We start from the raw sequence: 26,601 nt of genomic DNA on the forward strand, positions 1-26,601 counted from the left end.
GGGACAGTGAATTTTTATTTCAGCTAAAGATTAATAGGCTATTGATGTTGCTTTAGCTAGGTTAGCTAACTAGTTTAAAACCATTTTTTCTGCTTGTTAAACATAATATATACACTATTTGTAATATATATTGTATATATTTTTAGAAATACTTTAATTGGTTATGGAAATAACCATATCGACATTTCTTCTGAGAAAGTTTAGGAAAAAAAATGCCATAATGCTAATTAGCTTAGCATTAGATATATACTGGATACAAGAGAAAGCTAACCAGAAGTAAAATGTTTTGTTGCAAAATAGTAAAATATTAATCAATACACACATTGTTTCATCTGTTACTTTGTTAACTGATCACTAAAAAAGGAAACATTTCTGAAATGTCAAAAAAGGCAGTGTAGCTCCTGGACACCAAGATGTGAAGCGCTGGCTACTCATAGGATCTGTATTGTTCTCCCAGAAAGTACTTTGTTATTTCCTCGGTTTACAAGAGACCTTCTTCAAAGAACTGTATGGTATATTGACACCATTTTATTTCCCTGGCACTACATGACTGATCTGCTTTTTGTATTTATTAGAGTTTTCTGATACAGCACCATATACTGCTCCCTGCTGACAGCAGCGCTTTATAGTGTGGAATTCAATTGAGTTACACGTTGCTTCACTTCATTTTTAGTGCAACAAGAGAATGCATCTGGATCTTCCATCTCTGAAGTCATAGTGAATTAAAGGATGCTACTGTCTTCCCTTGTTTGTAACCAGGCAGAGTCTTTGTCAGACCACAAAGGACAAATCCAATCAAATTTGGTAGAAGAGGTTAAAGAGCTGACCACTCTGCCCCTCTTCTGTGGGCTTGTTACTCTTCAGAATTGCCCTCGTAAATCTTCTCAGTAAAGTAACAGAGTGCACAAAGCACAAGGGTATTTTAAAGGTTGTCAGAGATGAGATATAAAGTAACTTTAACACCAGTCAGTGAGCCATTGTAAACATAGTATTACTCAGCAGAGGACCACTCAAAGTCGAGGTTGATGCAGAGGTGCACTGTCAGTCTTACCTTTATTTTCTTCTCATTTTTATACTGGTGTCGATGATTTGACACAATACCTCAATGTAAAGAAATGATAAGTTATGAAATGCCATGAGGGTATAAATAAATAAGCTTTTCATCAGATTTCACATCCTATTTTTTCACAGATTAAGTTCTTTTGCAGTTGCTTTACCAAAGCTGACTTTAAGAAAATATTGATGACTGAATACAATCAAACACATCAATTATTTCATTTTCATCTTGCTTGAAAAAATAAATAAATAAAAATAATGTAAAACTCTAAGCACCATACAGTTTTACTGATCTGATCTGCCATTTTTGAATTCTAAGCTTAGAGTGTGGCTAACCTGGCAAGCTCGCATCAGTTTCCATTTCCTCATTGACAGTACCTTGATCAACACTAGTGGCACTGCCAAAAACATTTGCAGACCAATTAACAAAAATACATGGTCATGTCACTGCATTTGTTTTATTCAGTTACACTGTTGGCATGTACAGTTTTATATAGCTAATTGTTTAATAGTCTCTCACTCTACGTTGCCTACAGGCTCAGAATTGATGCCCAAAGCCCTGTCGACCAGGATAATTGGTGGGATCTGGTGGTTCTTCACGCTCATCATCATATCATCCTATACAGCTAATTTAGCAGCTTTCCTCACTGTGGAAAGAATGGATTCACCTGTGGACTCAGCTGACGACATTGCCAAGCAGACCAAAATCGAGTACGGCGTGGTCAAAGATGGTGCAACGATGTCTTTCTTCAAGGTACAAATGGTAGTATTATTATCAGAATTATATTACACATATAAATTCAGTTACATTTTAATTCCCACAGCAAAGGCTTTTTTTCTTTTTAGTTTCTCCACTTCTCTACACCGTTTGATGTGTTCCAGATGATGGTTTTTTTATTCCGAAGTTTCAGCGATTGCCTGAAGGGTCTTGACTTTATTTCATTATTTTGAGCTTTGCTTCAGATGCTTCTGCTGCTGTGGTGCTGAATAACACATGTAACAGAGTTACAGTTTCTCAGAGTAAGAAAATGAAAACACTGCACATTTCTATTGAAGACACATAAGATTATGATATTCAATTGGAATAAAGAAAAAAAAAAAGAATACTTTTTCAGGGCCTGCCCTAGTTTTTTTTTTGTTGCCCTGCAAATCCTGTATTTTAGTTCATGAATACTTTAGTTTTCACTGTCGAGTTTGATTTATGCATATTTTCTGTTGATAATGTTTACATTGAAAAACAATATTGATGTGCTGATGATTAATCGAATTGCATTTTGCTTATGTAAAGGAGTATCACCATAATCCCAGTTTACCATGTATGCAGAAATAATCTGTATTTCTGTAACTTTTTCCAATGTAAAACTGTTATTTTTGATCAGTTTCAATACTTTGATAATCACGGTTGTGATTATTGCATCATAAATAGGAGACACAGGTGTATAATTATCCAAGACTCACGTGCCCTCTGCTCCTACTTGCTCTTACAGAACGGCTTAATGATGTTAACTCAATGAGGCAGAGAAGCATGATAAATACTGATGAGACCAGGGAGCAGATAAAGCCTCTGCAAATGGATGCATTTGGTCTTAAACTTATTTAGAAAAATATATTCAACTGTTCGTAGCTTTGCTCTGGATGGAGTCACACGTGCTGTGTGCTGCACATACAGAGGACTGAGGTCAAAAAAGCTACCTAAAGGTTGTGATACCAGATGATTTCTGTTACTACCATTTGGGGATTAAGATTGTATTGAGATTGTGTATAATTTAAGATTTGACTGATTATTTCAACACATTTATAACACAATCTAAGTCTAGTTTTACATTTATCCAGAATAAGACAGCTTTCAAATCATGATCATGAAATTATAATAGTGTTGTAGCACATGTTTCGTTTCTCTAGAAAAAGAGTCAACCACTATAGGCCAGAATTTATCTTATGAGCTGCCCATTGGATTAAAACAAGTGCACTAAGGAGCCTGTCTATGACTATTACCACCTACTAATGATAGGCTGGAAAAATGCCTGATGTAGCTCCCATTGTTCACTGGGGAAAGATGGGGAGACGTTCTTTATTATGAGTCATTCGTAATTTACACACTGCTGTAACACAAATAAGCCGTACTAAGCTACCATATGGTAAGATGCCAACTTGGCAGCATTTGCCATACATCTTAATTGGTACTTTAAAGTTTTAATATCAGACTATCATATCTCAGTTTTAAGCAGCCAAGATTGTGCTTATACTGCAGTTAACAATAATAGAGGGCTTCTTATAGTGGCATCTTTCACAATTTGAAATGGCTTATACTCTTTAAATAGTAATTATCTAGGATTAGACATGGCATAAATGTGACCTCCTAGAAAATTGCATGAAATACCACATAGCCCGACGTAACACTAATGGCAAGGCTGTCTATTATTGCTGCTTCAGTAGCACTTATGAGGACAGATATGTACAGAGCTTTAATTTACTGTCCTTTAATCTTGTGACAAAGAAGATATGGGTAATCATTTAAATCTATTTGATCACAAGCTAAGAAACTGTATTGTTAAGTGCTGTAAATGAACAAGTGCCATCTCTGACATTTTCTATTCAATTTTTTTTTTAAAAGAAGGAGAAAAAAATCCCCCTAAGTTTTTCTTCCAGAGGGACTAGAGAGATTTCATGGTTAGCAGTATTTTCAGATTTAACACCTTGGGGCATCTAACGTCTGAAATTTATTTATTTAAAATTGATTTTTTTTTTTAGTGGCAGAAGCATTGTACTTTTTTTAGCTACTTTCTCTCGCCTGCAGCTAGGGAACTGTTAAAATGAGTCATTTTTTAAAAACTGCATCTTTTCATCCTTTACAGAAATCTAGAGTTTCTACTTTTGAGAAGATGTGGGCCTTTATGAGCAGCCGGCCAAGAACTTCACTGGTGAAGTCTATTGAAGATGGTATTCAGAGGGTGTTGAAGTCAGACTATGCCCTCATTACGGAGTCCACCACTATTGATTACATCACTAGAAGGAACTGTAACCTGACACAGGTGGGAGGACTTATCGACAGCAAAGGCTACGGCATCGGCACTCCCCTCGGTAGGACTTTTAAATGGCTAACGAGTATATTTGAGACTAGAAGTTATGAAAATTGAAAAGTCTTCAAAAGTTATGTGTTACTTTTTGAAGAAGGAGGTTGAGGTATTACTATTCAGATGTGGCAGCAACATAAAACTTTTTTTTTTAAGCTACTAGTGAGAGTGTGTCACAGCATGTTTATGAACCTTATTATCACAGAGTCCAGCTGGTGTTTCTTCCAAAGTAAAATAGGCCTTATGTTGCTTCCAGGCTCTCCGTACAGAGACAAAATCTCCATAGCAATCCTAAGCATCTTGGAGGATGGGCGCCTACACATGCTAAAGGAGAAGTGGTGGAGTGGGAGCAGCTGCCTGGATGAACGGTATCGCGAAACAGGCCCCATGGGTATCCAGAACCTGGGTGGTATATTCATTGTGCTGGCATCTGGCCTAGTGCTATCTGTTTTTGTGGCAATTGCTGAATTCATCTACAAACTACGGAAGACTGCGGAACGTGAGCAGGTATATGTCCTCATAAATTAACAGAAGAATATATTTTTTTAAGTATGCATGGAAAATTACTTAGAAATTAATTTAATTACACTGTACTAGCATTTGATTCACCTTTTTGCTAAGAAGTTGGTGCATGTGCCATTTTGTTATTTTGCTGCGTTCCATATAGCTGCTAAACCAAAGCTGTGCTCTATTCATGGCTTTTTCGTTCAAACATGTTATAAAAGGATTTGCATGCCTTTGGCTAATCCCCAGGAGGACTTGGCCATAACACCACAACATTTACTTATTTTAACAAGCATAATTGCAAATTGGAGCATAGAGACGTAATCCATTATTAGTCACTGGCGATGTCAGAATATCATGAGCGCCTTTGCTGTTGTAAATCATTAATTTGAGTCATGTTAAGAAAATAGTTGCATGTTCTCACACCAAACTTTTTTGACACAGAAACAATGAATTGTGTGAACTCTACGCGGGGTGGTGTTGCAGTTTGATATTGATGACAGCCATGCACATGCACACAATGCAAACATACCAGAATTAACCCAACATAAATGTTTTTATCCATTTTGTGCTCCTTAGACTGCCGACACTCTCTGCTGTCAGAACAATTTAAAGCTAAGGCATTTACCCCCCGTCCCTTTCCCCTCTTCTCCTTCTCGCTGCCCTCTCCGCATCCTCCCTTTTTGCCCAGAGGTCTTTGTGCAGTGCCATGGTGGACGAGATCAGACTGTCGTTCACCTGCGAGAGACGGGTGAAACACAAACCTCAGCCTCCAGTCATGGTGAAGACGGATGCAGTGATCAACATGCACGCCTACAACGACCGACGACTCCCAGGAAAGGACAACATGAGCTGCAGCACTGGGATGACTCCTGTGTTCCCGTGACAATGTGTTCCCCACAGGGCAAGAGCCTGCTGAGCAATGTTTCAGGGGCACTGCCAGTGACTAGAGACAATGGTATAGATGGGATCACCAGATACAGCATTAACCACAGTGACATGGGAACACTAACAAAACATGGGCAACTGAAAATGGCAGCATCAGCCACACAGGTATGACAACATTCACCATTGTAATCCAAACTGAAAGAGGTAAAAGCAGGATTCAGTGAGGTTCTAAGAAAAGAAAAAAAGCCCATTCCTGAGAAAGGAAACAGTATATACCCAATCAGTTTCAAGTCTGATGTTTACGTGCGCAACATAGAAACACAAGAAAAAAACACAATGTTCAAGGAATCCTGAATCAGGCTGAAAAAACTTAGCAGAACACAGCGAGAAGAATGGCTCTATGGACAATGGCAATAAATGAGAGATATACAATACAAGAACAGAAGGAGCTCTGATTGAAGTTCAGTTTTGCCACATGCAAAAATTGAGTTTCTACCTTTACCCAATTGATTGATTTACACACTCCTAAATGGCCTCAGACAGCAAAAAATAATGTTACCTCAAACTTGTTGTCTGGGCTTTAATGGTTGTCATTGAGTCAAAAGGTATAGGAAAACTAATTTAGTATGTGCAGTATTGTTATTGGTGGACGGCTAGTTAAAAGTTGAGCGATTAAGTTAGTTGTAATTTGTAATTAATTATATTGATAGACACAAGCAATCATAGTCACTGATGCAAAGTGGATTGTTGAGATGTATTAAAAAACGAGAGATACAACCTTGCTATAATGGTCCTAGTAATACCTTTTGTGTCTAATAATTTTGTACATGACTAAATTTTATTAACTTAAAATGATGATTGCCAAAGATATGATGATTCAGTAGAAGCATTTACATTAGCATATGGGGCAGAACGGTTCACTTAGGAGCACAAATCTTGCATCCAATGAAAAGTCCAATGAAAAGCAAATTGGAGTGTTTTAAATTTTGTTGTAATAATCTTGTTGTAATATTTGTTTAAACCATGCAGGGTAATAGGTATCCTAAATACATTATATTTTATGGTTAAGCAAACCAACTTAGATTAAAAAAAATGTTTATCAAAATGTAATGTAAAACAATTATTGCACAAACAACACAGGAAAACTTATTGATCAATTTCCTGTTCAAAAGTCAAAAATGTCAAACAGTTTTAATAATAATACTGAAAATATTGAAGCAGTTTTGACTAGTTGTGGCAGCCTGCAGTTTTTCTAAAATCTCTAACTCTTGATTGGGCTGAAGGGCATTAGTTCAGGCATTTCTGTTTATATTACAACTGAGAGACAGAGTTTGTTTTGTTTGGGGGTTTTTGTTGTTGTTGTTTTTTTTTTCAAGCATTTAAGCATGACATATTCACTAAAATATGTGTTTGGTCTGTGTCTGAATGTGGCCACAGGACCACTGAATGTCCCAACTGCTTCTGACATTTTAAACACTTCATTCATCTGTGTGATCTGCAGGCTTTTTGGACAAATGATTGGTTTGCGTTATATATACTGGGCATAAGTTTGGGTTTAAATGAGCAAAGCAAGATTCTCAAGGTCATCTGCGACCAGAACGTCCGTATTCTTCTTTTCAATTACCTGATGTGGACTGAATTCATACGTGTCGTGTGTGAACATACTGAAAGACAATGTGGTGACAGATCACAGTTTTGTGTGCTCATATACTGTATGCTATACTGTATCTAAAGCGAGTGTCGTGCCCAAGAAAGATTCGAGGAGTCTGTGAGCTGCTGTCGCCTGAAAGCTGAATGAACAGCAAACCTCTGTGAGGTTTAAATTGTTGATACGCAGAAACAACATCAACAACAACAACAAAATAATAATTTGTAACTATCTATGATTCAAGGAAACTCCAGTCTGTAATACTAAGCATTGATTTGGTAGAGATTGACTGTATTATTGTTTTATCAATTCCCTCCTGCAAAGTAGAATATGTAGATAAAATCAGCAGGAGAAAATGTATTTTGCTAAATTTATACTGTTATAAATGAATTCTGTTAACAGGTAAATATGTTCTAGATGCTATTTATTTCATTAGAGAGGTCAATTTTAACTACTTCCTCACTTTACCCCAAATCCATAGCCCCACACCTTTTTTTAATTTATTTAAAAGAAATGCATTATATGATATGGTATATTGGATTAATATCATCTGGATGGAAAAAATACAGTATGTAAATCTTCTTATATGATGGCGAGAATATTTCTATGAGGTGAAAATGAAATGGAAATGCTGACCTTTCCTAAGAATTTGGGGGACGTTGTTTTAGAGTAGGATTATATTACGTAACCCTAACCCGGACCTTCACTCTTCATGAAATCCTGATGACAACCTGGTCTAAAGTACGGCTGTGGTTGATACATGGTTCTGCTATGTTACTGTTACCCTCATGTGAACTGTAGCTTTTCATGCAGGTTATTGAAAGACTTAAGATTGCTTTTCACGTCTGTAATATGTGAAAGTAAATCAAAATGTCATCAGATTAGTTGGAATTACAACAGGGTTTCGGATTTGGCTGATCCAGTCAGTTTGATTACTGAATATATATGTTTTTTAAGAAATAAATTAATGTGAATAATGTCATTTTACACAAACTTGTAAGAAATGTGGGAGAAAAGTGTGTTCCATTAGCAGTGTGTGATATGAATTTTGATTTTCTAGCAGTCATGATGGTATGCCTTCTTATGTATACCTTTCTTTTCAGTTGCAAAGCTTCTATCATTTGGCAGAAAACCTCTCAAACAATATGATAAATATGTTGGTGCCAACCAGGGTTTTCTTTGTGGACATGCAGAATTTCTATGAATATAGTTTTTGTAAGGTTTTGTAAAAAAAAAAAGAAAAAAAAGATTTTGTTTTCCTAGTAACTGTATGTGTTAAAAGAACATTAGAATAACCCACAGCCGAGTAAAACATGGGGAAAAATCGACAAAATACTATATAAAAGCTACTGAATTATTTTCTTTTTAACACACTGTGAATAATTCAATTGTACAGTTTGCTGTATGGGTTATATGAGGTTTTAAATAAAAATACAAACTATTTATATCTGTTGATCTACTGACTGATTAGTGATGTTCCATCGTGCTAAAGATGTGGCTTTAGCATGTTATCACTGAATATCTTTGAGCTTTCAGTATCAACACATTCAGAGTTACAGTTAAACGTTTTGCAGTGAGTCTCACATTCAAGATACTATTTGCATTTCTGTGATTTTGGTTGCTTCGTGTTAGAAAGCTTGCAGATGTGCCCAAAATTACTGGATTAGATTCAATTTCCTTGAATCAGATTTTGATTATCATTATGAAGAACCTGTTAGTGACTATGCATTATGCCATTATGCAGAATGCATAAGGAAACATCAAAGACATAACAAAAATTTATAACAGCAAGCCGAGTATGATGATGAAAATATATTGTCTAATTGCAAATACAAACAACCATGTGTGGAAAGAGAAGTCAGTGCCCACTGTTTAAGGACTTTGACTCAACATCTGATGCTTTCAGGCAAAATTCGAGGATTTGAAATCAAACTGAAAGGCTGCATAATAGGATGGCATAAAGCAAGTTATCTTAGCCAAATGCCTTCTATAGAAAATAAGATTAATATTCAAAAATATATTCACTGGTATATTCATTAGTAGGTAACCTTCTTACTAACAGGTTGGTCCCCTTTTGCCAACAAGATGTTGGAAACATTCTTTATGGATTTTGGTCCATGCTGACATGATAGCATCACATGCTTACTTGATAAATAGTATCTTAAAGGCATGTCCCTAAGAAATATGAAAAAAATCCATCAAAGACCAAACTCGTTGGCGCTCCCTTTGAGAACTCTTCCTGAAGACTAAAAGAAATTGCAGAAAAGCTTGCCTAGAAGAGTTCAGGCTTTGTTGAAGAATAAAAGTGATCATTATCTTTCAAGCTCATTAAAATTGTACACACTCTGCCTTATATACTATATTTTATAACATTACCAATTTTCTTAGCTGAAATATTTCCAATTTTCTTAGCAAAGCATAATGAGGGGTGGCTCAGTAGGCTGTGGCATTTAAAGAATATTCAACCCTAACACTAAAACTTGGTTGTAACAAGTGGTTATTTGAGTTACTGTTGGCTTCCTATTTGCTCAAACCCTCTAGCCATTCACCACTGACCTCAATGAAGGATTTCACCCAGAGAAATGCCTCTCTCTATTTTTTTTCTTTTCCAGATTCTCTGTAAATTATACATATGGTTCAGCTGTGTCTAAAACAGTGAGAGCAAATGGCCTAGCACCAACAACCGCGGCACTTTAAAAGAAAAAATAACCTAGTAAAGTGGCCAAAAAGTGTATAATTTGCAACAGTAAAACAAAACTGATCATATCATAACAGAACATAGAAAAATGACAACATAGATTATACATTCTTAACAAAACAGGTCTATGTGCTGAAACTGAGACATTTTGAAACACCTGAAGACTTGACATATTCTATAAGTATCCATATTCTAGATTGTTATATTTCCTATTTAGTTGAAGATTTTGTATGCTGGTCTTTTTTCAAATTCTCAAGATTGTTGCATTTGCATGCAACAGCGTGCACATATCCAAGCTTCTCAACTCTGAGAAAAAAAACAAGAAGAGAAAGAATAAATAGACATGTGTGCTTTAAATGGCTTTCATGCATGAACAAGTATGTGTCTTGAGAGAGAGCCAATCTGCTACGATAGAGAGAAAGAGATTAACCTTGCTGGCGTTGGGATGGCAGATGTGTGTGTTAAAAAAGCCGGGGAAACCCCAGGCCATGCCGTTGAGGAGCAGCAGGTGCATAATGAGCGATGGGCAGGGGCCTTGCGCCTAATGGGAAGATTTATTATCTCTCACTATCAATTAATCCCTTTGGACAGACTAGGGCCAGCAGGAATGCATCAAGGGTATGTAAAAGAGAGAGGGAAACTTAGAGAGAAAGGGAGCTAGACTGATGAAGAGAGATGTGAAAGGGCATCAGAAGTGGAAGGCTCATGAGTAGTAGGGCAAAATGAGGAGAAAAAAAAAAGATAACGAGACTATGAAAAAATTAAATAAAGAAAATGATTCTAAAACAGTTGGGTAGCCTCAAAGATTTGAGAAACAGAAGTGAAGAAAGAGCAAATAATGAGTAAAACTCCACTAGATAAAAGAACCCAAGTCATATATGAGAAACTTAGAGAGCATAAAACAGAATTTGGGAGACTGATCAATACTTTTTGAGATCAGCTTGGAATCTGGACTGGTAGTGCAGCATTCTGGATTATCTCTGGAAGTAGTTCAACAGATGTTAAGAAATTACACTTTCTGAATAAACTACACAATCACTAAATGGATTTAATAAAAAACAAATCAATTAAAAAGCTGTTACATGCAGTGTTGTTTAATTATGTTGGAGAGGCTTTTAAGAAAAATTACATTTTTTTTCCATTTTTTCATTCTGATGGATATTCTGTGTTCAAATTAATGTTAATGGCCTGCAGCCCAATGTTGAGCCATAAATTATTTATCTAGAGGAGGGTTTGTCGAACTCGTTTTAGTTCATGAGTCATATTCATACAGTCCAATTCGATCTCAAGTGGGCCTTGCTGATAAAACCATTGCAACACTCTATTAAATAAACCTTCAAAAATATTATTTCCCTTTAGTGTTTCAAAAGTAGAAAGGTATTCTTTATTGAAATTATCATGTATAAGTCAAATGTGCTTTAACCTGAGATATCTTATGTAAATATGTGTTTAGGTTTTTTTTTTTAATTCGGTGATGTGTTTGTTGTTGGACCTGCAGGGAGAAAATGACATCCTGGACAACTACTCTTGTGTCATTTATATACAGTATAATGATTTAAGAGACAGTGGTTCCTGGTGCACAATGCAGCGAAAATGATATCATCCTCATTAACAGTTTTTCACTCTACAAAACAGTCCATTCTGTTGAATAGTATGATTTTTGCAAGCCGGTTCTGGCTGGCAGTGTCAGTGCTGACATCTCCGATCTAATTTTTCATACTGGTGTCCATGTTGTGACTAGCTAAGCTAATAAATGACATTAGTACTTTGCAGCACCTTTTCAATACCATGTACTGTACAGAGATCATTCTCAAATGTCTGCCACAACAGTAAAACCAAAGACAGGCAATGCGAATGTCTTTATGCAATGATACCTGCCAAGGGAGGTGATATATTAGGCAGTTGGAGAACGGTTCTTGAAGTCAGTGTATTGGAAGCAGGGATAACTGCAAGTGTAAGGATCTGAGCAACTTTTAAAAGCGCCAAATTGTAATGACAAAATGAATGGGTCCAAGCACCTCAAAAACAGCAGGTCTTTTGGAGTGTTCTCGGTATGGAGTGGTTAGAAGCCAACATACTAAAAATGGTCCAAGGAAAGACAACTGGTGAATCTGTGCCATATTCATGTGCAGCCAAGGCTCATTGATGTTCATGAGGACTGAGGGCTGGCCAATATTCTGAGTCCACTCTTAGGAAAAATGTGGAAAACCTCAATACTACAAATGTTTCAGTTCACACACTGCAGAGCTTGCTCCAAAGTGGAGTGGAGCTACAGACCAGTAGGGCAGTAATGACCTTGAAAGGGCCGTCACTGGATGACGTTATGCTTGACACTCCAGGGCAATGTGCAGTCATTCCACCCATTTCGGCACCGACCCGTGCCATGCCCATCTCTGTGGACCCATGGGTGAGAGACCCATCTCAGCTGAAGCTGAACCAGCACCAGAGGATTGGCTTGATAGGAAGGCCAATGTGCGCTGAACCTTATTATAGGCAATGTCATCATCCCTGAAAACTGAATTCCCTCCAGGGAATAAAGGTTATATAGCTGTAAAGAATGAGGCTGAATAAAAATTGTTCTAAAGGAATGAAAAACGTGAAAAAATATTACTTTTTAATACAAGACAAAAAACAGGGTAAAAGTAAAACTGAATCTATGTTCCCTAAGATTTTTATGAAAGCACGCTCCATATTTGATGCTATATATGGTCAGCATTTTCCCATTAGTATCTGTTCAATGCATTTACATTCTGTAATTACTTTAATAATTTACTTCTTCAAATACATTCTGTTATTCTTGTCAGTTGTACAGTCTGCTTTTCCTGCCTTGAATTCAAATTGTCTTCACATAAAACGCACACACACATGACTCATACGAACAAAAGTGGCACAAAATCCACATAGACTACATAACAGAGCTGTGCATCGCCACCCTGTGGTTTGTGGATTACTTTTTTGAAAGCTCAAGTCTGACATCATGTCCACTGCCACCTTGATGTGACCATATTTGGGTGAGTAACACCTGAAACCACATAAGGGAAACATAGCTCCAAGTCCTAATATCTACCTAATGAGTGGTACATTTAAAAGGCAGTTTTGCATTAACGGGACCTTTCTGATCTGTTGGCTACACCCGTCCTTTATATAAATCTATTAGTGCTGTCAGCGTTAATCTCATTAACATGACACTGGACGGGGTCAACGCGCCACGCACGGAGCAATCCCCGGTAACTCGCTAATGGAGATTCGTCGCGTTAATGCAGTTTTGGCGTTAACGTCAGTTTAACGAGATTAATGCAGACAGCACTGAATTCTATAGCAATCAACTCACAAGTCAACTTTAGTTCAATGGACTAAGCTTCACTGTTCACTGGCTACTCAAATGACTACTAAATCCTAATCCCACTAAAACCAGTTAGCAAAACATGGAGCAGCTATTATTACAATGTTGCTGTGTGTTTGTTATAGTCATTATTCATTTAATCAGCATCTTTCAGCAGATCATTTAGTTCTGATTGTGTCACTACTGCAACCAGAAAGGAAAGCCACAATAAGGTATCATCCAGCTCCTAATGAAGGTGAAGTGTATCTTGATATCACCACTACCAGGAGCAAAACAAATTTGCTGTCACGTCACATGATAAAATCTGAATCCTTACAATCACACGAACACGTGAATGTTACAAGTCACACGTTGAAACTGTACTGACATTGATACATTTCCACGTTTAGTTTTGGACAGTGCGCCAGAGCAGAATTACGAGACTAATAGGTCGATAGCCGTGACCGTCCCTATAGCATTAAAAATGATGAACAATTGATGAGAGTGTAATTACAGAACATCGTAATGCTCTAATGAAGTGATTCCACAGTGGGAATACTCATGCATATTCTGCATTCCATAACGATCTCTGCATTGCATTTGTTGTATGTGTACTCGGAGACACCATATGGCAGAGTGTCACAATGAGACAAGGCCGTTGTCTATTCCAGACCTAAATCACTGCCACCGTCACTACGAGAGCTTTATCTTGACACCATCGTGCTGAATTATCCATTTGAGTTTAGGTGAAATAGCGTGATGGAGACGTTGCCCGTGAAATGCCTTAGCGAATTGCTCTCTCTATTCTCGATCTTTGACCCTGATAATGACTGGAATAGAGGCTTTTCATGAATATAAATATACATGTGCATGAAAGGCAATTTTCTCCAGTGTATAACACTCTTGAACATTTAATTTAGAGTAGTGTTTGTCAAGAAGGTGCTGTGTTGTGCACATAGTGGCCACTCCACCATTTCATTTTGACATGAATCAGTCACGTCCCTTGAGAAGTCATTTAAGCCTAAACATTTTGTGATGCTTATTTACACAAAGTTGATGCTATAATGAAATGCTATTGTTTCTGAATAAGGGATAACTGACTGTACCACCATCTTAGACCAACAATTATAGTGGGTAGCTGATGTAACACACACAGCCGGCAGTGCCAAGAAAAAACAAATTTGTTCATGAGAGGTGTCAGAAACGAGTGTGCTGACAGATGGGCCACGAAAGAATAGACAAAAATGTTGTGCAAAGGGAATTTCATTAAAACACAGTTCACTGAACCTTAACCTTGACAGGTTATGGTAAAAAAGTAACTATAGGGGTAGACTATGATTGAGCAGTGGAGCTCTACCAAAAATAATCGACGTTTCTGCTTTGACATGCTGATGGGCGGGTGTGTGTTGTGAACAATATGGAAGGAAGAACAGCGATGGACGTGCATTTTATGCCAATAAAACATCATCTGTATGAAAAGAATGGTGGTTTAGATTGTGCAAATAATATGCAGCATAAAATATCCACGTACCAAATAAGTGTCGCAGGGTAACAAGAAATTAATTCAATTACAAAAATATATATCTGTATTATGATTAACAAATTAATTGCACTATTCTGTCACATGAAAACATTTCACAAATTAGCAGAAGGTATACACTTTCAAAATAATTGCACTAAAAGTTATATAGCAAAAATATTGATATTGCTTTAAGAAAAAAAGAAATTGTAGTGGGGTATTTTCTACCCTAGGATGGTGCCAGGAACATAAGACTCCACCAGCCTTCATAACACTTTCAGTTTTTGAAACACCTGAAGACTTGAGTTTTCAGTTTTGCTCACCTGTCAACAAAAGCAACCAGGTCCTGCTAAGGAGAGTATATCTGGGGTGACTAAAAACCAAAATTGTGTGTCCGGAAAATGTTGTTTTTCAGCTACACACTACTACTACCTATTAGCTCATACAATAAATCCCCAAACAGAAAAGGACTTTGAGATGAAACGTTAGCTGCATGAATGTTTCACCAATGTCACTTTAGAAAATACTGGATGTTTTCCAGTCATCAAAGACTGGACTCCTTTGAAAGCCTCTTCTCCACACACAGAAAAATTCAGTTTGTTCTTGATGAAACAGAAACAGCTTTGCATCACTGTAAATGATGAAAACCTCCTAAAGGCAAACCTCATCCCTGTGCAGAACTGTGAAGTGCACTGCATGCAGAGCTACATTTACAGAAGCTATTGCTTTTCTTGCCTGCAGGTGGCACATATAAAAGGGTTTTAGCAATGACTGATTACTTCCTCTTTTGGTTAATACATAGTCTGCTAAAGGCAAGTCAATCTGTGATCAAGACTGAATTGCAAGTCACTATACTTTGTGTAGAAAACAAAGCGACTCAAAGTCCCATTGAGCTCATCTACAGTCAGTACAGTTAATTCAACACTATAAGACTTAAATTCAACTTGTACCTACTTTTGACAAATATAGGATGCTCTTTAAACTGTCTTTAAATCTTAAAAATTACTTAATCTATCACAGAATTGCACACAACAGAATAAAGTGCACAAAATAAGCACTTTTGCTTAAGTACCAAAAACTGTATTACTTTGAATAAACCTTGAAGCTGTTGAAACAGATCTTTCCCAAGAGACTCCACGATATGTGAGTATAAAAATATTTTTTCAATAACTTGCCTGTTATGCAAAAACAGTCTGTTTTTATTAGACAAAGTTATTATCCTAATTAATATCAAACTAAATTAAGGACATTGTTAAATAGTGCTAGTGCTAGTCTGCTCTCTTGTCCAAATATGGCCACTCCGGGCTTCAAATTATACAATATTGTCACACTTGATGTTTTAAAATGGTCCCCGTGGCTATTTCCATGTGTTGCATGATTGTACCATTAACTCATTAGTGATGTACTTGAATGCAAAGAGAAAAACAAAGACGCAATGTTGTGCCTACAAGTGAAATTGCTGGTCATGCTGCAACATGTCTTCCTCCACAACATTAACTGTGAGCTAAGAACATTTTACAATTATATTATGGCTCACAAATAACAGTAGTGATTTACCTAAATTTATGTCCAGTGAAACATTGTTTTAGAAAATACTGCGGAACTCATGTTTAACAGTGACACTAGTCATCTTGTAAAATCAATACAGTGTGGAGATGTTTCCAGAATCTGACACTCAACTCCCCGTGTCAACAACTCAACTGTTTTTGAGGAATAACTAACTTGCAGATCCATTAAATTAAGTTTTTGTGACCAACTCTAATACTGAAAACGTAACACTTTTAGACATGTGTAATATAACCTAGCTTGGTTTACTTAATAAAAAGTTAACACTGTTTGTTTTTTCCATCATTAGCCAGTAACTTCAAACCTTTTTGCTCCACCCTGAAGAGATACTGTCAGTATTTCATTCCTGAGTTGCCTGAAGCCTATAGCAAAACTGTTTGAAGCTGGATCTAGACCAGACCCCATCGGTTCCAAACGGAGGTATAGTTCACCAGCAGACGATTTGCTATTCTCTAACAAACTCAATCCCTGCATCCCCATTGAGAAACCAACAATATATATATTTTATATAAGCTGCCACAAAATTTCTTACAGTATACCAGTCGAGACTGTACAAACTCAATATCAAAATCAATATAACGGTTTGACATGGACATGAGTGACAGTCAGTGCCTGACATATTCTTGTCAGTTGAGTGTTAAAATAACTTTTTATTTTTAATAAGTTTAGAGTTTGCTAGTAGCATATTCACTATGACTAGCACGTCAATAATTTCATTTTCTTTTAGTATGAAATCATTTGCTGTAAAACTGCTAAGATAAAGTAATTATTAAGCTAAATTCTAGTGTGTATTTTTGCAAAAGCTCTATTTGCCTATTTATTAAAAAAATCTTACTGGTGAAAGTCAGTCAGTCTCTATTCTCTCACTTTTTCTCTTCCATAAAATACATTATATGACCAGTCCATTGGGAAAGTGCTAGAAGGTGTCTGACTAGCTGGGGGGACATTTACGGTCTGTGAAGGTCAATTTAATCAAAGTGCAGACTAAGAGCTGCTATGGCACCTCCACACTTTACTGTTTTCCAGTAGAACATTATAGAAAAAAAGAAAATAACTTACTTTAGGTAATAAGACTGTTGTCGAATAGTTCTACATTACTTGATATTCAGTCAGTGGCATAGATATCAGTTTGTAAACAGCTCATTAATATTAAACAGGAAAGTGACAGTTGGGGGGACTTGGCACACATTCTTGGCAACTTTAGCCAAACTGCTAGTGCAGTGAAGGCTGGGTGCTTTGTTTAACCCAGTGGTTCTCAAACTGTGAAATTAAGCTAAATGAATATTATTATTATTGTTGCTGATATATGTTTTCAGACTCCAAATCCTAATATTCGATGATAATTTTACAGAAGGTCACATCTGCATTGTAATAAAGTCCTTTCTGTACTGGTTTACAGTATAGTGGTCTATCAAATGCAACATGTGTTTTCTTGAATAACAGAGTGGGCATTTAAATCAGAAGCAAAGTAATTTCTTCACTGTTATTAATTCATTCTTATTAGTATTTAAAATTCTGTTTTGATGCATGGCTATTCAAGGTCTTGTGGATCTATTTTCTATAACAGACTCAGGCAGTGTTAGGCAGTTAACTAACACCACCTTATGTCACACACTAAATATGCAGTTGTAAACAAAGCTACACGCTGCTGCAACAAAGTGAATGAACAACACGTATGTCAAGCTTTCAGTTTTTATGAAAGATGACTTTCATTTTGCAAGACCGACTCTAATATCAACACAAAGCTACAAAAATGTTAATACGTAGCCACTGAAAATAACAATTTATGCCCCTCTATTGCGCTTTATTTGTGTGGCTCATCGTTGCTTGTGTTTACGAGTAAGGCCAAATGTAAAGTCATATTTAATTACAGACAATTATTGCTCAATGAGGCTTTTTTAATGCAAACTTGTGTCTCAAAAATAAAAGATAACGAGTCAGCACCTGTAGCCAAACATAAATGGGGTAGTACACTACCTCTTTCACGACACTATGTTAACTAAGCATTTGTTTTATGACTGTATTTTGGAGATATGTGCAACATATAATTCTAAATTATATATTAATTTGATGAAAAGTATGAATAAGTATTGTTGGTTTCTTAAATGAAGGAGATTTGGATTAATATGTCTTAAGAAAGGGCCTTAAAGTCAAGTGGCATTTCAGCAATAAAAAGCCTCCAGATCTGAAAGAAGATTCGGGACCCCCACACCACATTCCAATTCCATACCGTTGACTTCTGCAAGCAAAAGACCGTTAGGAAACGCTATTTGGCATGAAGCGAGTGGCACAGACTTCGTTGGCGGTTTGTGCCATTGCATATGGGAAGTCTTTCAAAGTCAGCCGTCATGCCGCAGGCAGCATTCTAATGAGGTCATCAATAACCCGCAACAGCTGCTCGGAAAGAGAGACCTCATCTGTTGCGCTCACGCCACCAGTGACTCTGCTGTAACTGAACAAACAGCTCCAAAAATAATGAGAGGTATTCTATGGAACATACAGCAGTACTTTACTATGAATCATTAATTGGTGCAACTGCAGTGAATTTTATAAAGTGACAACAATGAAAGTGAATGAGCAAATGGAAGCAAATCCCTCAGGGGCTGTCACCTGCTCCGTGGTTATACTGGAAAAATGAGCCTTTAAAAACAAGTCACATGTTTGGGCCAATTACAATTTTGTCCTCATAGTTTTCAGCTACAGATCTGAATGGAAAACTGCCAAGGGAACACTTCTTTAAATGATATTATGTTAAATTTAAAGATTTATCACTATCAAAAAGCTGGGACATTTATTACACGCTGATGTTTAAAACAAGGATTAGCAGTGCCAGATATAAAGGTTCATTACTGAGGGATAGGCACAGACCTACATGTAGCCTACCCTATCGTTTGCTATTATTCACCAAGGGAAGCACTTGTTGGTTTCTTGTTCATTTTTTTCTAGGTTGAAAAGACCATAGTGGCATCCACGTTTTGATATTGGAGGTAACATTTGGGTGAATGACAGATTTTCAGTTTCCCACCTTTTTCTTTTTTTAATTTTTAAAGTAATTAACTAAAACTGTACCCATTTTTTCCACACACAGCTTTTAGTTTTAGTTAACTATCATAACTTTGGTGATGAAAAATCATGGCTCAAACTACAGTTCAAGTCCTTTTTCATTGATTGTTCTGTCTCAGAGACCTTAGTATGTTACAGTAGAACTTTGTGTTAACAGTCATTGAAAAGAATAAAAGTGAGGCGTGCTTCTGGCCTCACTCTTCACCAGACACATTGCTTCGGGCTTAAAAACTGTGAACTTTTCAGCTGAAAACTGCTGAGGATAATGGTGAAATCATACAGCGTACAGTGGACTTGCAGAGAACAGATTCCTAGTAATTGATCTAAAAATTATGCTGGAAGTTCACTGGACGTGCCTGAGAAGACGACCTTGAATGGGAGATAGACCTTATCTAAAAAACAATCATCATTTTTACCGGCCCATTCCTGGACCTTTTTGTTGACACCTCATGTTTGATGAAACTTTATAGTTTGGTCAGTCATTTAAACATTACTATTCTGCTAAATATAGCATCTTATTCATTTTCCTTCAATCATTTGCTGATACATGTGGGTAACAAATAACAGTACAAATCTGCAACCTTGCACTGTAAAAATATTTACAACTGTATTCACTTGGATTACCTGTATGTGTGGATTTCAAGGTCAAATGTGCACAACTTTGCAGTTCCTGTTACACTGTTTCCTGAAGCTTTCACAAAAACAACCTAATACGATTCTACACTTTGGTACCTTTGCCGAGAGAGTTGTTAAAGAAAGATGTGTTGTAGCAATCATGTAAGTAGCACTTATTAAATAAATTCTATGGATTTAATTAACCATAGAGCTAGTATAAAGATGCTCTAGTTTGCAGGACTTGAAAATGCAAAACACTGCCGTTAAACTTCTGTTTTATGTGTAAATTTTACTCATGATACTTATAACATGAGCGTGAGCAAGGCTTGGTGAGTAGGTTTCTGTGTGACATTGAGTAACATGAGTAAAATTTCTGATAAGCCTGCTTTTCTCTGTAGTTCTGCCAAGATGGCTTGCATGCAGGAAGAAGTAGGGAGGTGGTGAATGGATTAGGGACAGGTTATATGTGAGGCTCAGCTGCAGTAGGGCACACTAAGGGGTGAGGATAGAAGTTCAGCAGATGCTGCTGGAGCCTGGCCACGCAGTCACAGATATACAGGCTCAAACTAAAAGCACACTAACTCACAGGAGCTTCTTTACAACAGTTATATAAATTTAAAAAGCTGCTATTGAAAAAAAAAACATTGTAAAATACATATTTGCGCTGTTCTTGTTAATGTGTGCTATTTAGCACTTGAACATAAAAATAAAATAACCAGATAGGAGGCTGCTACCTATGCTTATATGTGGACTTAGGGCTCTTCAAAATTACACATTTTGGCTTATACACATTTATGTTAGCTTGTCTGTAAAGCAAGTTGGGGCATTGGAGATTGAGCTATCATTTGTTACAAAGTTACATTTGGCAAAACAGGAATTAGCAGTGACTGCCAAATTATGCACATCACATAAGAGGTAAGTCAGGTGGGAAAGGATACCATAAAGGCCCCACATAAGAGACACTGGATGTATTTAAGGAGGCAAAAAGTGAGAGTAACATGGAGTCTGACCTCTCCTTGTCCTCTCTGTAACTTCAGCAATAGTTAACATCATAATGCTGCTATTTATGGCACCTGTTAAATAAGGCAATATCTCAGGATCGATTTTGCTGCAGCTTGCTCTCCCCTTTGGCACTCTCTTCTAACACACGTTGGATTTGATAACTCAAGCTCTATTGATTTTTATATAAGCAAAAATAGCCTGTATAGAGGCATAAACAAAAAATATCGGTTGTGTCCACATGATTTTTTTAAGACAAATATTTGCATGTTTTGTTTTGTTTGTGTGGGATACTGTAACTTTGTATACTGAAGTTTTGGTCATTTTTCTAAATGAGAAATGCACTGGCAAATAATAAAAAAGACATACTAAATGAGACGTGATGAGATAATTCTTTAGTATTCCCACAGTAGGGACATTTAAGATGTTATAGAAGCAAAGATAGAGCAGCATAGCAGCATAAACAGTCCCATCTAAAGGGAGAATGATAATAAGTAAAAGTAATAAGTATAAAGAAAGCAATACTGAGATGATAATAAAAATAAATCATGTTGAAGGTAGGCACTGTAATGGCTTATATGATTTACATAAGGCACACTGTTTTTTCAATACTGCAGGAGTGATTATGCATATGTTAGCGTTTAATCTAAAAAGCACTGTTGGTCGTACAGTCTAACTGCAACAGGGACAAAGGGCCTATGTTATCTCTTCTTCAGTCATCTTGGGTGAAGCAGCTCATCACTGAAGGAACCATCTATTGATTAGACTTGTCTGACCTGTCCAGTTCATCGTTCGCGTGGACACCCGAGTATTTATAAGAGTTCACAATCTCAATGTGTTTTTGAAAGAGGGCAACTGATAGAATGGTACAGATAAATTGCTTCCGTTGCGTAAACAGAAATGCAGTCTATGCAGCAAATGTAGAAAAGGGTAAAGGCGAGGCAGTGTCTGAAAGATCTTATAGGCTGGGGTGAAAAAAAAAAATCTAGCGGAAAAATAGAAAGAGATGCACCATAACATTCAAATACAAGATTGCGATCATGCTTCCTGAGTTGCGGAGAAAATGACAGAGACTAATGGACTTTTGTACTTGTTGTGATTAAGAGGCTGTACTAAACCTTAGATAATGTGCTGATATCTGCTGGGAGCTGCTTGACGCTGGCTGATCATAATCAGTGGACCCAAGACAGTCTGCGTTGTTCACCCCTCTGCAGTATTCGGCTGGCCCTGCATGTCTGGTCTGGTTCTGTCTGATCCATCGCCTCTACAATCAGTCTCTTTTCAAATAATACAGGGCTGATTTGTTTCAAAGTTTTAACACTTGCAGGTCATGGCTTACTTGATTCACAGAACAAAACGGATGCATAAGAATGTAGGTCTAAAAAATGCTAGTGAGTAGAGAGCTAAACCTCTTGTAAATAGTACTTGTTGAGAATTCACAAACCAAAACCTCAAGTTTTGTGGAGTAATTGCTTACATTAAGCATTGCTGACATTCTTACACATGCTGCTTGGGCCTCACTGTGCTGTTGTGCATTTTAATTGTAATCTTAATCAATGTTCCGTGCTCTAATGAGAGCACTGGTTTTTACACGCCTGTTGACCTGACAGATGAGGATGTACTAAATGTGATCAGAGTCTTATTAGCCTTGGTAAGGTAAGCGATCTTCTTACAACCTTACAGCACCATAACAACTATGCCAACCAATGCTTCATTGCTGGAATTACCTTGCTTTTTTCAAAGGAATAACATTCTTTGATAGGAGAGGGTATCATAAACCAGCGGTCCCCAACCTTTTTGCGCCACGGACCGGTTTATGCCCGACATTATTTTCACGGACCGGCCTTTAAGGTGTCGCGGATAAATACAACAAAATAAAACTAGTACCGGTACCGAAAAAAAGAAGATTTATTCATAACACACGTGAAAAAACCCAGGAAAACCGAGTTAACGATGAAAATGATAACAAAATAACGCTGAAAACCGATAAAAACCCTGAAAACCATTCATTTCACACCTGAGCCTCAACTCTCGCGGCCCGGTACCGGTCCGAGGCCCGGGGGTTGGGGACCGCTGTCATAAACCATGAGTGAGTCTGTTATGTAACATGTAGAACTATGACTCATGTCCATCCATTCCTTACTGTCATTACTACTTAACTGGTCCAGTGGGAGCCCTTTATTGCAGAATAACAAGTTTCTGCATTGCAACAACCATATGTCCAGGGATTCCCTGGGGAAGATGCCTCTGGCTACTCAGATCCTGTTCCCTTGCTGTCAGCTGCAGACAGGAGAAGCCTGACAGGTATATATGTTGTCCAGCCAAGATGGATTAGGATGTGTTACTGTGCTTTCAAGTGTTAACATACATCTTTTACAATATAAAGTCCATGTTGATTAATCTTGTGTGTGTTCTGCCCAACTGTAATATGTCTGATTGTGTTTAAACCAACATCACAGGCCTACAGATAAGAACCTTTATTTTTTGATACAGGTGCTGTGCACCACATAACTAACTGAAGAAATATCACGTTTAAGGTCCAGGCCCTTTGAGACAGTTTCTGGTTGATCATCTTATCTCCCCAAGAGTGAAAATTGATAAATCCACATTGAGATTAAATTATCACTCTGGCTTGTTCTAGATAAAGGTGAATGAGAATAATGATAAGATGAATATAGCTTAAAGATAGATGTAGGAAAAACCTGGAACAACTGTACTACCTCTGAATATATTTAAACAGAATTCTTTTTAATGCTTATTAATGCTGCTCTGTGTACTTTTGGCATTGTGTGTACTACTGTGTACTACTGGCATTTTAAGAGTGAGCTTTTAAGATTACTAACTCTCCATGCACTGACAGTTAACAATATGATTCGAATTAATTGCATAAAAACGTAGAATATCTCATTTGTTTATTTTTTTCTCTCCCTTTGTTCATTATTGAATTAAATGACACAATCCAATTAGTGGTGTGCATTACCCTTTCTTGCAGTTCGATTAAGCAAGTAAAATATTAAGGCTGATGCTCAGCCAAATTATGTTGCATTACAAATCCTCAAAATCACAGCGCTTTCATTCATGTGCAAAGATATAATTCTACAGAAAGTCTCTGAGCTGCAGGATTAGAACAAGAACGCCTGCATCTGTTAGCGGTTTTGGGTTTATGCTTTTAGGAGTGACCAGTCCAAAGACATCGAGTATAATGTGGATTCCATTAATGTTAAGAAATGGATGTTAATGGATTTTCTTACATAGAAAATCATTTTCTTCTCACTCAAACCCCAGTGCTACATATATATATATATATATATATATATATATTTTTTTTTTTTTTTTTTTTTTTTTTCCCCACAGTCATCACAGTGTATGTGTAATATCTCCCCTCCCCTCTTGGATTGTCAGGACAACAAATATCTGAAAAGAAATGACCTCAATTTCGAAGGAACATTTCATTTGGCTGGAGTGCACGTTATACATCTTGAGGAATGGCAACATGTCAGGGCTGCCAAGCTGATTCCTCGAGTAGCTAAACATGACACCGCTTACAGCCAGCTGTCTTCACCACACGCGTGTGCTGAGTATTTTGGATGTCACTACAATTATTTTACAAATCAGGTGCAGAGGACGTTTTTTTTTGTCTCGCTCTTATTCACCCACTTCCTTCCCTTCCAGGGAGTGCTGTGACACACACAGGCCATGTTTTCATTGTCAATCAAAGGATCACCTGACAAGGTTTCGAGAAAACACCTTTCCACTGTGCCCTAACACATTACTTTGACGGTATGTCTGCTGGAGAACAACAGCTGTTGGGATAGTTGAAGGTTATCACTTTTTATTTTCAAGAAAACATGGCAGGTGTCATACATAATCCACTGACACACTGCAGCTGGCTCTGTGGAGGAATCGCTTCAGCATAGGGAGAATTAAACACTTTATTCAGCCAGTTACTAGACTGAGTAAGCCACCAGAAAATATAATGTATGACCCCAGTTTACCAATGGTTATGACAGATGTATTTTCTTGGGTCTGTTAAGAGATTTATTTTCTCTTTAAACCAATTTCAAGGGTTAGAACAATAACTGACAAAGCATGTGATATCTGTGTCTCATATTAAAGCTCTTAGCAACAGTCTATGTCAAAACTATGTGATAAAAATAATAGACAAAAGATAAGATAGCAGTTTAATGATTATACAACTCTTGGAAAAAAAGGATGAATGCCTCCCCCATACTTGCTTTTAGTTATAGTTGTATGCTACATATTGAACGACCAATTTCAGGGCTTATGATTACCAATATTAGCAAAACATCTGTATTTGCTTTGCACAGTCTTAAATTGAAGCCAGCATGACCAAACTAAGAAACCTCGATTGACAGATGTGCAGGCTTGCTGCTCAAAAAAGGAAGCAAATATAATGACAAATCAAAATTGCAGTGCCATAACAATGCTTTGTCAAAGGGGCATCAACAAGGAAATTGAGTACTCATGAAACAATGGAATAGAAAGGGAGAGCATCTATTTGGAATAATAAAGTGCAAATACAAGCAACCAGTCCTTAATGGAGCTCCTCGCTGTATTGCTCATTGCCAGGGCCCCCCAAGGCTTAGCAAGATTGAATACACCATATGTTTATCTGGAGCTTCTCCCCTCGTAAGTGGCACTGACGGCACGGTTTTGGCAGTACCCTTGTCCTTCCCATAATACATCAATCCAAAAGCTCATTTAGCCAGTCACTTCCCAGACACCACACACAGAAAGGGAGTGGAGCATATATTTGGTTTTTAGATCACAGCTATCCATCCACTAGGATAATTTGTCTGTTGAGGATATTTCCTTTGCCTGACCACTAGAAGTTTGGCATATAAGTAACTTCTATTCCTTGTCAAATGATGTTTATTATTAGGTTTTGATTTCAAAATGATACACTATAGCATATTTTTTCTCAGCGTAACAAGACTAATATTTATATAACCTGGTAAGTTTTCACTTGTCAGGCCTTTTCTGGTCTGATAATACAAAACTCAATGTTTGTTTATTGTTTTATTAAAATTTCAGCCACCAAGGCAATGGTAATGTTAATTATGAGTAAGTAACAAGTAAGTACAACCTTGTTGTAAAGCTGTCTCTGGGATGAGATCTGAATGAATGGATGGATGATTAGTCAATAACCAAGGTCATTTGAACATGTAACACATTTCTCTTAAAACACATTTGCTGTTGTTTATTAGTAAGATGAAAATATAATTTCTGGTAGAAACAAGCTTATTATGCCATTGTAGTTTTTTCAGTAACCCCCCAATTCAGTGTGCTAATCCAGGCAGTCTACCTGCTCTTTCTGTGTGAACTGCGCTCTGATTATTATTTTGTGATATCCATATCTCACATAACCTTGTAATGATATTCTCTTGTCCTGCCTGAGCGGCACTCCCCCTCTCCCCAGTTACCCTGCTGCTGCCGTACGGCCATTTTTAGCCCCATAATTTCCTTGGCAGTAAGCTCCTGATGAGGTTGGTCAGGGATGAAGACTTCTATTAACTCAAATGTTGTACATGAAGGGAATTGCAGACCCATAAAGCAAGGTCTTGTCAGTCTCCCAGGTGAGCTAAAGCATGAAGAGCATAGTCTCCCTCTCCTCCCACTGGCAAATTT

At 37.2% G+C, this 26,601-nt stretch overlaps 1 protein-coding gene and 1 long non-coding RNA gene across 2 annotated transcripts in view; one reads left to right on the top strand and one right to left on the bottom strand.

Moving 5' to 3' along the window:
* The window catches only part of LOC120732619 (glutamate receptor ionotropic, kainate 3), a 94,649-nt gene extending 86,187 nt beyond the window's left edge, over positions 1 to 8,462 (top strand). The window contains exons 13-16 of the mRNA XM_040030352.1: positions 1,593 to 1,810; positions 3,912 to 4,137; positions 4,387 to 4,637; positions 5,328 to 8,462. Of these exons, the coding sequence (XP_039886286.1) occupies positions 1,593 to 1,810; positions 3,912 to 4,137; positions 4,387 to 4,637; positions 5,328 to 5,693 (1,061 nt within the window). The 3' untranslated portion in view covers positions 5,694 to 8,462. The remainder of the gene's footprint in view (positions 1 to 1,592; positions 1,811 to 3,911; positions 4,138 to 4,386; positions 4,638 to 5,327) is intronic.
* LOC120732620 overlaps positions 1 to 26,601 on the bottom strand; it is a 121,909-nt gene that overhangs the window by 29,576 nt on the left and 65,732 nt on the right. The window lies entirely within an intron of this gene.

Source organism: Simochromis diagramma, unplaced genomic scaffold (assembly GCF_900408965.1).
Source record: "Simochromis diagramma unplaced genomic scaffold, fSimDia1.1 OVJJ01000361.1, whole genome shotgun sequence".
Taxonomy (NCBI): Eukaryota; Metazoa; Chordata; class Actinopteri; order Cichliformes; family Cichlidae; genus Simochromis; species Simochromis diagramma.